Below are 13,577 nucleotides of genomic sequence, written 5' to 3'. Positions count from 1 at the left end.
CCCCCCCACACACACACACACACACACACACACACGCACGCACGCAAAGCTGAAATAAAGAGATACAAGGCTGTAAGTGTAAGGGTGTGACAGTAACTCATTAATGGCGTTGTCCTGTGAACAAGTCAGATTCATAGATCGTACAAGGTTAATTAAAGCCATTTACTCTCTAGTAAATTGTATATAATGGATGGATAATTTTGACATGCCAAAATCTCCTGAGCAAGCATGATGGAATGAAAGGCATGTGCTAATTATCGTCGCCTTCCTTCACTATTGTTTGGGTTGACTGTTTAACAATGCATGAAACAAACTGGTGAGTATCTGTACAGTAAAATGATTTAAAAATCAAAAATTCAAGGGTTTTGAAAAAAAAATTCAAATTACATTTGCACCACAGGACTGACATGTAAAGCAACATCTGTGGTGGTTTTTCTTGGACCTAAGCCCTTTTCTGATTTTAAAGCTGCACTTCTCACAACCGTAACTGAATTTGGTCCCGAGCCTGACTATTTGAGGTGCCACAGAAACCCTCCTAATCAGTGAATTAAAATCATCTGTAGACATGGACTCACGTAGTTCACGGAGATTCTGAGAGTTTCACTCGGTGCAAGTTTCCATTTTCCAGTATTATAGTGTATATAGTAGTATAATACTTACATTATACATCATAATGACATTATAATACTTACAAGATATGATTACAAGCACATATGGAACAGTACAGTTGATATAAAATACAATAGACATCAAAATACAAATATACTATTGTAGCTTAAGCAATTTATATACTAAAACCAATGCATTTTTCTCCCACACAACCAGAATAAGATAGTAACATAAGATTGAACTTTATCCATCCTAAAGAAAAAGAATTGTGGCCAAGATGCTTTATATACTTTACATAGTGTAGAAAGAGTGAAACAGAATAAATAATAAATAACAAATAAATAATTTGCCCAATGATAATTAAATGAACCAGCAACAATGGCTTGCTTTTTATATGATAAGGAAAGTAATGCAGGACCATGCATTGGATGCTATTGTAATTTATTGGTTAGGATTTCTAAAAAAGAAAAAAAAAAAACTAAAGAAAAAGGAAATTGCGGTGAGTCATATTACCTACTAAAAGCAAAAGACAAACCATGAACCTGCATTAACAAGGGGCTTCTGGGAGCCCAGGGCACTCATTTTCTCCAGTTGATGATCCAGCCTTCGCAAGTCCTACGTGAACGCATTGTCAGCCTTACTCTGTAGCACACTCCCCTCTTGTGGCCTTTACAGCATATAGCATAACTGTGAACTTGACATGAATGTAAGCTGCAGTTTAGGATGTGGTTGACAAACAGTTTTTATTGCATGTGCAGAAGAAGCTGGTGCACAGATGATTTGGTCCTGTTTCTTTGGTGTAGAAAAGTGCCTCTGATGATTTTTTGGATTGTCTGATCAGATTTTCATAAGCCGTGAAAGTCAGCTGGTAAAGAAAGACACTTGGAAGCATCTGTGACTGTATGAGTAAACCATTTCACAAACCTAGTGAGGAGTCATTCATGACCTGTAACATCAGCCTTTTTCTTGAGAAATACTCGTTTGCCGTTTCCTGCTGCTGAGACTTCTGCTTGTTCATTTCATTTCATTTCTTAGTGCTAACAAACCCGACACCAATGGTGCGAACCTATTGATGGCCAAATGTGATAAGCAGATGCAAGTATGTAATAATATTCTAAATAAAATCCAATTTTGGCTTTTTTTCCCCTCTACAGACAACAAAACACAGCTTTTTGCTGCTCAGGCTGGTTCGGAATAATATTTTATTCAGAGAATACATGTGTAATGTAAAAATCTGCTAAAAGCAAAAGTCTATATCAATAATATTAAAATAATATTTTTACTATATTTTTTGCACAAAAGATTCACTGATGATGACTCACTGGTGTGTGTAAACTCCATCCTCATGCAAGATCATGCTCAACATTTCCTCTTTTTCCATCAGTGCACAAATATAGTTGTTGAGTGCTACCACAGCGATAATGGAGAGGAAAAAGCAGTTACTAGAAGGCAGGAACTAAAGAGGGAGGGAGCAGGTAACACAATGCTGAGCTCAAATCATATTTTTCAGAGAACCGCGCCTCAGCTTCCTTAAAAGCGGCCGTGTTTTTGTTTTTTAGACGCCTCAGGCTTCACATCTTGCACTAACCAGCAGCGACCAAAAATGATATCAGTGTTGACTGAGGAAGGAGCACAGACCGCTGAACTCATGAACAGGTTAGTGGAGGAAGCTTTGGGTTTTCTCTCTCTTGTATCGATCTGGTCATCATGGTCAGACATATGAAATGTATTTTCTTTTTGTTCTCTTTATGGCAAGAAGTAAAAAATCTGAATGTCAGAGCTCACTCTTTGCACTTTGCACTGTCAGTGAATAAATACATTGGGGGGGTTGAAGGTACATTGGCATAACACTTGCATCAAGCAGCCCACAACAGCACCACTGCCAATCTAAACCGTTCAACACATCCTGTACAAAGATTGTCTTTCAGTCTCAATTGTACATGATCACTTACAAAAAGAATGTCTCTAATAATATTAAATCAAATCTGGGTGCCCTCGTGTTTTAATTATTCTGGTTACCATATTCTACAAAGACATGCGTACATATGGCTGTACATCAGAAACTACTTTTTCTCATTATGTAGTTAACAACCAAATGATGTTGTTTTGAGTAAAGATTTAAGCCTCAAAACAAGGGGAATGAAATAAAATGTAGCTATGGTTTTCTCTTGTGTTGTTCTGTATAGTTTAGCAGCATGGTTCTGTGTATTTTATGCAGCAGAGATGCTCTTTATGTTTATTGTGTGTTCAGATAGTGTAAGCCATGACAAATGAGCTTGTATTAACTGCCTCAGAGCAAACAATTTACACAGGACTTATTGCTGCATATATGGGTAATAATAGTAATGGCAACTTGTAATCTGATGATACGTTTTGCTTTGTTTCTTGCCCTGTTAGAAAAGACCAGTACAAACCGGAATGAGTGCACTTAAGCAATATTGGCAGTCAGTCTGAATGAAGTAATCAGCAACATCATTTATAAGGTTAAATGAAAATGAAACATAATTTAGATCCTGCTAGTTCTATTATTTTAGACAGAAAAGTCCATTCAGTTTTCTCTCATAAGAAATAAAAAGTTTGAATTATCAGGTCCCATCCAAATTTCATAATGGGCACGATATTAAAAGTTGCTCCTTAATAAAATAAGAGACATATTGAGGGTTAATTTTATCTGTGACATCCATGACTTCGCCATCTTTATTTATTTCACATTTTGCAGTAGTTTCCACAGGTTTACACAAACGTTGAAATAGTAAATATATATGTGTCGTTATGAAATTATTGATGAAAGTTACTAAAGTTAGTTTTGATATGTGTGCTCACTTTTTCACTTTCATACACTACCTTACAAAAAAGAAAAATATCTACCTCTCAAAAGCTCCTTTTGCTCACATCCTTCCTGGGTTTTTATCAGTTCCTTATTTGTAACAAGTTCAGTTTTCCTTTGTCTTACGCAAAGTGAAACCCTGTAGTATGAAGTCTGCGATCAGGGTTCACCATGCGGCTCTCTGTTCATCTTAAAGATTTCACATTTCATGATGTACTTTACCCATAGAAAAAACACGTGTATCAGTTAGCCAATCAACTTTAAAGAAGCTAGAGAATTATCACTACCACAAATAACATTTTTTTTGTAATTGGATGATATTCAATCAACTATTTCTCTTTCTCGCTCGACACTTTTGGATTTATTACAAAAAAATACTCCCTCAGTTACCCTATAAATTTAATGAAATTCTTGTGTGCCATAACCTGATAGTGAAGTTTTGTTTTTCCAAAGTGAATCCTGGGTGATCCTTGATTTTAATGATGGATGTCAATGGATGGGGCAGTTAACAGCAGTTAAGGCTTCTTAGCGCAGTTATTTCTCTAAATACTCTCTTTCTTTTTTCTGTATAGGAAAAAAACAAGCTTACATAAGTTTCTCTTGAGTTGTGGTGGAGCAGAGACGTGTCATGGTCTCTGATTTGAGTGGGTGGTGTCTTCATACTGGCAGTCACAGGCTTTGTTGGAGTGTCTGATGGTGAGTCATCATTGCAATGCTATAATAACTAATACATATGAAGAAAGAAAGAAAGTTGTAGTTTGTAAGAAAATGTATATCATCAGCTATTATCTACAACATCAATGAGCTCTGTAGTTTGCAGAGTGCTTCTTTCTGCAGTTTCCCTGTTCATTTTAAGCTGGTTGGTAAATTACAGACATGTCTGATGTTTATGCAAACACTAGAATAAAACATGCATGGCTTGTACTAAAAGGTGTGTCATCAGTCTGTATAATTCTGAGGATATGAATTAGTAATTATATTTGTGATTTTACTTCACATTTAAAAGCAAAAACTACCACACCCCAAGAATCCCCTTTTGAATCGGTGTCTTTTCCTGTTTGTATAATGTCAGAACAAGGTCATGCTCATCAGCTGTGTTGATACTTCCTGTGGTTCCCCGCTAATCTACTTTGAGTACATTTTTAAATTACATGAATACTTGATACAATGATATTCTAATTAATATTGAGTATTGTCCCTGAATGTGTAGGGCTACTTTTCATGTTTTCAGGCAAAAGGTTAAGACACATATACCTCACTGCACCTTCATAATCCTACTTCTTAATTCCCTTTTGTGACAGGGGCAGGATAACACTAAAAAGACTCTACTCAATTCAATGAAGAAGGGCATCCTCTTCTGCTTTCTCTGTGTTTTACTGCTGTGTCTTTTCATTAAATGGCCAAGTGAATTAAAGACCCTGGCAGCCAACCATCCCAGCACCTTCTTTTGCAGCAGCAGCATCAGCAGCAGCAACAGCAGCAGCATCATCAGCAACAGCAGCAGCAACAGCAGCAACACAGCAGCAGCAGCAGCAGCAACAACAGCAACAGCAGCTGCAGCTGCAGCAGCAGCAACATCAACAGCAGCAGCAGCAGCAGCAACAACAGCAACAGCAGCTGCAGCTGCAGCAACAGCAGCTGCAGAAATATGACCACCATCTTGCTGTGGTACTGGCCCTTCAGGAAATCATACAGCCTGCAGGGTGATGTGTGCTGGGACCTTTACCGCATACCTTGCTGTAGACTAGTGGACCAGCGCTCCTTGTTTTCCTCAGCTGATGTTGTGGTCTTCCACAACAGAGAGCTGCTTGAGGGCCACCAGAAGCTGCCCTTAGACCTCCAACGACCGCAGCACCAGAGGTGGGCCTGGATGTCCCTGGAGTCCCCTCTGCACAACGGAAACTTGCGGCGGTATGCAGGTATCTTCAACATCACCATAACCTACAGGAGGGATGCTGATGTCAGTTCACCCTATGGCGAGCTGATACCAAAGGAGACGGAAGAACATGTGGCAGAAGATGCCGCTCTGAATAAGAGCTCTCTGGTCTGTTGGGTGGTCAGCGATTACTTGACACATCACAAGAGAAGCGAAGTGTACCGTGAGCTCAAAGCCGTAGTCCCTGTGAAGGTTTACGGGCATTGGACAAAGGCATACCTCACCTCTGGAGCCCTCTTACCTACAATCTCTCGCTGCTACTTCTATTTGGCTTTCGAAAACTCGATCGCGAAAGATTATATCACTGAGAAGCTGTGGAGGAATGCTTATCAGGGTGGGGCAGTTCCTGTTGTCCTGGGACCGTCGTTGAATGATTACAAAACTATAGCTCCGCCTCATTCTTTCATTCATGTTGATGAGTTTGCATCAGTGAAAGATTTAGGAAAGTATCTACAGCAGCTGGCAGAGGACAAGAAACGCTACAGTGAATATTTTACGTGGAAACAACAGTGGAAAGTGAAACTTTACACAGACTGGAGAGAGAGACTGTGTAAGATCTGCTCACAGTATAACAGTTTTCCTCAGCAGAAATATTACACTGACCTAGAGGCCTGGGTTAATGCTAATAACATTTGAGCTTGAACTATTGTGGTTGATCAGTAATTGACAAATTGTGAATTTAACCACATTTTTTGGCACATTTGCAGACATAACGTCCTTGTTTTGCTGCACTAGCACAACCTTATTTTTCATGACTTGAAATACATATTTTATGTTGTTACTGTGCCGGTAAAATAAATATGCAATCAGTATTAATCAGATGAACAGAAAAAGGATGAAAAGATTTTTTAAAAATTAGGGGGAAGGCAATATTTACTGGAGAAAATGAATTACATCCTCTAGACTCATGAAACCATCCCCAACGTTTTTATACATTTTTTCTGATTGATTAAAAACCAAAAATTTAAATCTCTTATTTTACAAAAGTATTCAGAAGTTGAATCAACTGTTTAGTCACAAGGACAGTCAGTTCAGACTTCTTTTTCTTTTCCATCTCCTCAGTTTGAAAGAGTTTTCTTTTGACATGAAAAACTTCCAGCTGAAGCAGAAGAATCCACTTTGTACCAGAGTTAGTACAAAGATAGCAGGCAAGGCTGTTCATGGTGACTTTGGTAATTCAAAGTGTTTGGCGGTAGGGACTGAATTCAATATTAAACCTTATTGTATTTAGCATTGGTTTTCATTATTATGAAAATAAACACCGATTAACCTTTGCACATATTAAAGACACAGCAAGTTTACACAATGTCACATTTCTTCACAACTACAAAAAAGGACAGCCCTGAGTTTTAACTCTCTTTAACTCTTAGCTTTGTTTCTTTCTAAACTTATTTTAATGAGTTGAATGAACTCTCAGCAGTTAGAACAGCTCATGTTTATAAGTTCACATAACCAACACAACTATCATACCTTAACTACTTCATATAAAGAACGTTGACCCAAGTGATATAGATCCCTAGCACTTTAAACCAAACACCTGACCTCTCAGTTGACATAAGTGTTGTCAGAAGGGAAATACACTTATTCACATTTTTACTGAGAGTAAGATGAGAAGGTTGATACCACAATAATGTATAAGTATGAACCTGCAGCCAGCAGCTGGCTAATATAGCTTATAGATTTTGTTACCTTTGTACAGTGCCAGGCTTTCCTCTGCCTCAGGTCCTTATGCTGTTTAAAGCTAAACGGCTGCTGGTTGTAGCTTCACATCTATCATACAGATTTGAGAGTGTTATCAAGTCTCTCGTCTGGCTCTCAGCAAGACCAGTAATAAGAGTGTTCCCAAAATGTTAACTATTCCTTTAAATTGCACTCACATAAACACATTCTGTGTATTACCATCCATGCTTGAACAGATGTTAAGACACATGACAATCTCTGAACTAACTTAATAAGTTGATTAAGTACATCCTTACCCATCATCAACAGAAGAATGCTGTGTGATTCCTGATGGGACACATTCCGTGTTAAACTCTTATGGATGTCATCTTCCTTGCAATCACAGAATTGCCCCCAAAATATACAAAAAAGGTGACCAATAAAGGTATAAATAGTTTGTTCAAAAGGGACAACGCCTCCAGCTTGAAATTGATCCCATGATTCCTTGCACTGCTTCATTTGCATTATCTGTGCTGAAAGTAATGAAATAATTACTAACAATAAATGTAAGCTTGTTAGACTTTCATCACCTTTTCGCCCAACTTTAAACAGATGAATTATCAAAAAGCTTACATTTGATTTTTTTTCATCTGTATTGTATTTGTCTTTTAGTATGTCAAAAGACTAATTTCATGTTTGGTCAGTTCATCTTAATCTGTTTAGTTAATGGCCTTCTCTCATTCCTAATAAAAACAAGTGAACTAGACCGAATGGCCCAGCGTGTTCAAACACGAGACATTTTCCGGTTAGACTCACGACTCAGGTTGCCACCATGCTTCATGGAGATCAAAGTTCATCAAGTTTGTCGTTTGTAGTTTCTGCAGGTGTTAACCATTGGTTGTAAAGCAACAGTGGCATGGTGCAATAGTATAGAGGTTCAACAAAGAAGGCTTTACTTTTGGTGGGATGTGCAAAGATTTACTGGGGTGAAAAGACAGTAATTCAGAAGTTTGCATGCAAATGTTTGAAAGAAAAAAGTGTTACTTGGTACAGAGATGCGCTTTATGAGTGAAAACATCTGTGTAGCTAATGTTTCAATAAATTATAATTAAACCATTTACATTCCATTGAGAAAATGTATTACAACTAATTGCTAATTGTCGAATTATGACTGCACTCTTTCAGTCAATATTCAAGTCAGTAATATTAAGGCTTATCATTAATACTGAAGCAACTCTGGTGCTAGCAAGGATTACTCCAATGTATAAGTGACAACTCTTAACTGGTTCTTGCTAATAATTTCATGGTCACTCAGGGATTCAAAGTCATGTGAGGTATTGTGAAGGAGAATAAGTGACATTTAATGCCTTCATTTCTAAACTTATGGTCATACGAGTAAAAAGCAACTTTTCAAAATACAACTCCAGTGAGGATCGAGTGTTATTTCATCATTAACACAAAAAACCCCTTTACAATAAAATCAAAATGAGGTATTTGAATACAGTTTGTCAACTTGACAATGGTTGATCTAGTCAGGTCAGACGTTTCTCTCATTACCATTCATCTGAGACATGTAGAGAAAATATTGACATTGTGCAAATGGAAGCCATAGCAGCTAAAACATTTGTGAGTAACAAGACATTTGTCACAATTCTTCAAAATATGTTGAATCTCCCCCCACCCCCATTGCTGCTAAAATATTTGCTCAAGATGGCAATGACAACCCAACAACTATAGGAGAAAATCTGGTTTTGGTATACACACAGGACATTTTTAAAAAGATTATTCAACATTACAAAAGCAACTTGTGCAAAAATCAATGGGAAAAAAAAAAAATTCACCTTAATGAGAATTTATATTTTCCATTTCAATGGAAGACAGTTTAGACAAATACTGCAGCTGCTCTTTTCAGATGGGACAAGTATCGTACAAATGTTGACCCAACTGTCAAAGATGAATTCTGCTTAAAGAGGTATTTCCTCACATGGCGATTCCCTTGTTACCCCAGATCCTTCCTCATCTGCACCAGAGAAAACATACCCAGGATTTAGCACAAGTGGAAGGAATACCCTGGTTCTTTAACCCTGCTCATATTTACACCATCATTCCACAGCTGGACTATATATTGTAGCACCAAATCCTACTTTGTTCGAAAACTGCGAATGATTAAAGCTTATGGAATAACTTACTATGAATAATCCAAGAACACAAAAACACAAAGGCACATTTAACATTTCATTCAAAGCAGTTGCTGTAGAGTTTCAGGTTGTGGTTGGAGGATGTGGCCCGTGGCAATTTGTTAAGTTTCTGCATAAGAACAGGAACAAGAAGCTACTTTGATTCGTCTCGTTGCTGCAGTTGAGAAAAGCCTTCCGCCTTAAAGTTTCTATATCCCGAGGTCCACCGATATTATCGGCCAATCGGGTGGTTGGATTCAGAGGCTCGTCTGCAGCTAGAGTTGGGGTTGGACAGAGGCTTGAGAATGAAATATATGGATTTGGCAGGGAGTGCCTGAGCACGTTTATCCAGTCAGGTGACCAACAAGTCCGGGATGAAGGGCTTGTTTCAGGACGTCGGGCCGATGAAGTGGGGGCATGTACAGTGTGGGAGGAGGGGCTCCAGGATAGCTGGTAGAAGGGTAGCTCTGACTGGGAATGGGGGAGGGAGCCATGTTTAGTGGGGAAGGGCTCTGCTCGTAATACTGGCCATCGCACTCCTCATCCAGTGGCAAAGCCAGGCGCTTCCCTTTCTGTCTTCGGTTGCAGAACCAAACACGTACCACCTGGTGAGAACAGCATGTCATTTCAAACAGAGACCAAGTAGATACATATTCTTCAGAAGGCGAACTGCTTCATTTTGGTACTTACATCCCTCTCCAGGCCCAGGTCATCTGAGATGTGTGTGATCTCCTGGGTGTTGGGTTTGGGACATTTGATAAAGTAAGACTCCAGAGCAGAGCGCACTGCTCCCTCCAGACTGGTCCTCCTTTTCCTCTTCCTGGTGTCAACAAATACTCTCTCAATCTTGTACATCTGTGGAATCAAAAATTAGTGTGTTAGTGTTAAATACAGCATTTCTTATTAGAATGTGTATGCCATGCCATACAGTGTGGTAAACTCTAACAGGACTTGTGTACAGAACAGATTGTTGTCCATTTTCATGTGAGTCATGTAAGGGTCAAATAAGGTTTAATGTGGTGATGAAAAGGCTAAATTACGACCAATAGGTGGCATATTACACTTCACATGAGCAGAGCGCTTTGGTTCAGGTTAGCTCAGCAGGAAGTTAGCTCAGCCTGAAAAGACCAACTGATCCCATGAGCCTTGGTGATCATCTGTTGTCTTGTAAAGTAGCTGGCAGATGTCAGGGTTGCAGACTTACGTCCTGGGGATTCTCTGAGGTCTCTGCCTCATTCAGCCATCTCTGAAGAAGGGGTTTCAGCTTGCACATGTTCTTGAAACTGAGCTGCAGAGCCTCAAAGCGGCAAATGGTCGTCTGGCTGAACATCTTACCTATGCAAAGAAAACATCAGATATCACATGCAATAAACTCAGAATTGTTAACTTATGCAATGTTCGTCTACACCGGAGTCCCAATCTGTTGGGACAGTTTATGCAACACTGATCCATATCAGAAGAATTTTCTTTCAGGTCATTTTCAGGTTTTTGTTTTGGCTGAACATAACTTACCATAAAGGTTACCCAGGGCCAGGCCAACATCCGCTTGTGTGAAACCCAGAGTAATGCGCTTGTGTTTCAGTTCCTTGGCAAACTGCTCCAGTTCCTCAGTGGAGAGGTTCTCCTGCATGACAGGGAAATCAAAAACATGAAATGGTGAACTTGAACACATTTAGGCCTAGATGACATAGCTTATTCCCTACAAACTCAATTGCTTCTTATCTAAGGAAACAATTTTAAAACTCATACATTGAAGACATGATGCAGTGACTGTTCTTACCTCCTCGGAGTCGCTGCACCCTCCACTGGAGGACCCGCTGCTCCGCGTGGAGGAGGCCGTGTTCTGCGTCTGGGGCCCGGGGGCAGCTTGGGTTGGGTTCACACTGAAAAACGCGTTTCCTGGAAGCCCGTTGCTCGGGGGTGACGGGGACATAGATGGGGACGATGCGGAGGATGTTGAGGGATTTTGATTACTGTTACCGGGCGGGGTAATGTGGGCGATCCCCGGCCAGAAGGACGGGTTCCAGGCCGCAGGGTAGAAGACTCCATGGGGCATGGCGGCGGAGGCAGGCGGTGTCGGGTACTGCTGACCCTTCATCTCCGTTGAGAAGTCATTGCCGGTGTCCTTCTCAGTCTTTATCTCGGGCAGTTTGATTTGCTCCCGGGTCTCGGCTATGGGGGGGCTCAGGTTTGTAGGCTGGGTAGCTGCAGTTACGCCGGGTACCTGGCCGGTGTACTCTGGCGCAGCAAAGGGATACCAGTGCTTGGGTTGCCCAAACTCTCCAGCCTGTAGGTCGGTTCCCCTGTAGTCACTGGCCACGGATGAGAAAGGGAAAAATGTCTGCGCAGTGGCCGGTGTGATGCCACTGTAAGCGGTTTTGTTGTAGAGAAGACTCGGGTCTGGCAGAACGCCGTGAGGAAGCTGGAATGACGCAGCGCTGCCCAAACCATCTTGACCCAAAACCTGGGAGCACGGGTTGACCCGGCTGAAGTCATAAGGCCTGCTTTGGCACTCAGGACTCTGCGATCTTTCAGACATCTTCCAAGCGGTGTGAGAGGCTGATAACAAACACGCGTCCCGAAATTAAAAAACAAACAAACAAAAAAAAGATTATTGATGATTGATTTTAAACGTGTTCATCCGTTTCAAGTTTTCGAACAAACCCAAAACAAAAAAACATACCAGAGGGTGATGCTCTCCAAAAACAAACCAGCGCCTGTCCGAGTAAAGTCCGTTTTGGATGAAGAGTTTGTGCAAAATATGTAAAGGCCTAAGCAGTTACCGTTTTGGTGCAACATAACCACCAATACGCCTACGGCCTACTCCATGAAGTCCCGTCTTTCACACCACCGCCACTCACCTCACCTTCAAGCTCAAATGCTCCTCTCCTGCCAATGCCCCACAGATTTTCCTAATCACAGCTGCGGGTGTTGGAGAGCGACCTATCTTGTCACCCATTGGCTGGCGCAGACAATTGCGCACAGCTGATGGTGAGTTTGTGAATGACCTTGATTCCTCCCAAAGTAGTGGGCGTGTTTTCACATAAAGTTTGAGCCTTTTACAGATCCACTGTGTTTTCTGCTTTTAAAGTGAAATTAAAGCTACTAAGTGAAATTAAACATTGCTCAGGACAACATTAATAATTCAACAGTTTTAAGTCACATTAAAACGCATATTTACATTGCTAAGTGGGCACGGGTCACACAGCTGCTGTAAATACATACTGTAAGTTGCTCGCCTCATACATGAATCATAATGCTGGGTTTGTTTAAATCATCCGTCTTTAAGGAGATGGCTTTGATATTAAAATCCCTGTCACCGATTTCGTCTTAATCTTTACATTTGAAATAAATAAAATGGAGTTGATAACTGTGATAGAAGAAATTAACTTGACTAATTTGGGTTTTAAGAATATTTTACATCTCATGAATTGGGCAACACATGAAAAAAAAAAAAAGATTTTTAATGTCTGAATGAAATGTAGGTGTATGACTATTTAGAAATCATGAAATACACAGGGAGACAATACACCCATGAAAGATGGTGGCAGATAAGCTGAGGCCTATGACACATGTTTTGTATTTGAGTCATTTAGTTTATTTTACATCAGATAAAGCAGAGTTTTTCCACGTTTAACAAGTTAAGCAAGATTTAAGTCTTAACACTGCTTTGTCAAGATGAATATTTGTGCAGAATAGATCCATGGTTCCACTAAAACCTGCCACTGTCAGGGTGTGTTTAGGCTTGATATGGACATATTGATTTTAATTTAGGCTTATTTATTTATTTGTTTGTTTGATTTTATTCTAGATTTCTTGAAATACAATAAATGAAAAAAACCTGACAGTTAAATCATAAAACCACCAACAGCATTCAGGTGAACTTCTCCCATTCACCCTTGATCGGTGGCCATTCAAAAGCCTGGATGGTCGATTCACCGGTACAGATGCACTCCCCCAGTGCGAGTCGTTGGCCGCAGATTGCGGCAGGAAGACGCACTGCGGGGAGGGAGAGGGGGTGCCATTGTACGACGTGGCCCCGGGGCACCCCGTGGATTTCAGATCCCGAGTTGCGATGGTCGACCATTAGCTCCTTTTCAGATTGAAACAATAAGTCTCAACCCTTTGATTCCGCCCCACACCCACCTCCTCCCCCCGTCCCCTCCCTCCTGTCCTCTGAAACAAACACCAGACACAGGTTTCACTCTGGTCTGCAGGTCCGGGGGTTCACTGAGGGCGAATACCTTGGTATCCAGTCTGAAATGCCCTTAAGGTCCAAAACAGGTCTGAGGACCATGGTGTTGTCTGCAGGTGCAAGAATCAAGCTGTGTAGGAAAATCTTCTGCATGGGTGGTATCCAGCTTGAAAT

The 13,577-nt window shown here is 40.4% G+C and overlaps 2 protein-coding genes across 3 annotated transcripts; one reads left to right on the top strand and one right to left on the bottom strand.

Moving 5' to 3' along the window:
- The first annotated feature begins 2,004 nt into the window (after positions 1-2,004).
- fut7 (fucosyltransferase 7 (alpha (1,3) fucosyltransferase)) lies at positions 2,005-6,646 on the top strand. The gene is made up of 4 exons (XM_023403434.2): positions 2,005-2,265; positions 4,009-4,132; positions 4,738-4,896; positions 5,070-6,646. The coding sequence occupies exons 2-4, from the start codon at positions 4,130-4,132 to the stop codon at positions 6,006-6,008; spliced, it is 1,101 nt and encodes a 366-aa protein (XP_023259202.2). The 5' UTR covers positions 2,005-2,265; positions 4,009-4,129; the 3' UTR covers positions 6,009-6,646.
- Positions 6,647-8,440: 1,794 nt separating this feature from the next.
- pou5f3 (POU domain, class 5, transcription factor 3) lies at positions 8,441-12,156 on the bottom strand. Of its 2 annotated transcripts, XM_023403409.2 has the most exons (6): positions 11,892-12,156; positions 10,989-11,767; positions 10,721-10,832; positions 10,413-10,543; positions 9,899-10,063; positions 8,441-9,813 (listed from the first exon to the last, which is right to left on the bottom strand). In XM_023403409.2, exons 2-6 carry the CDS (start codon positions 11,745-11,747, stop codon positions 9,553-9,555), a joined length of 1,428 nt encoding a protein of 475 aa, XP_023259177.1. In that variant the 5' UTR covers positions 11,748-11,767; positions 11,892-12,156; the 3' UTR covers positions 8,441-9,552. The 2 variants fall into 2 exon arrangements, with proteins under 2 accessions (XP_023259177.1, XP_087029357.1); XM_087173231.1 differs by lacking the exon at positions 11,892-12,156 and having other exon boundaries at positions 10,989-11,783.
- Between the last annotated feature and the right edge of the window lie 1,421 nt (positions 12,157-13,577).

This window comes from Seriola lalandi, unplaced genomic scaffold (assembly GCF_002814215.2).
Source record: "Seriola lalandi dorsalis isolate HSWRI2012SDOR001 ecotype SW California unplaced genomic scaffold, Sedor1 jcf7180002054133, whole genome shotgun sequence".
In the NCBI taxonomy this organism is placed as follows: Eukaryota; Metazoa; Chordata; class Actinopteri; order Carangiformes; family Carangidae; genus Seriola; species Seriola lalandi.
The sequence above is the reverse complement of the archived record's forward strand: the minus strand, read 5'-3'. Positions and strand labels throughout refer to the sequence as shown.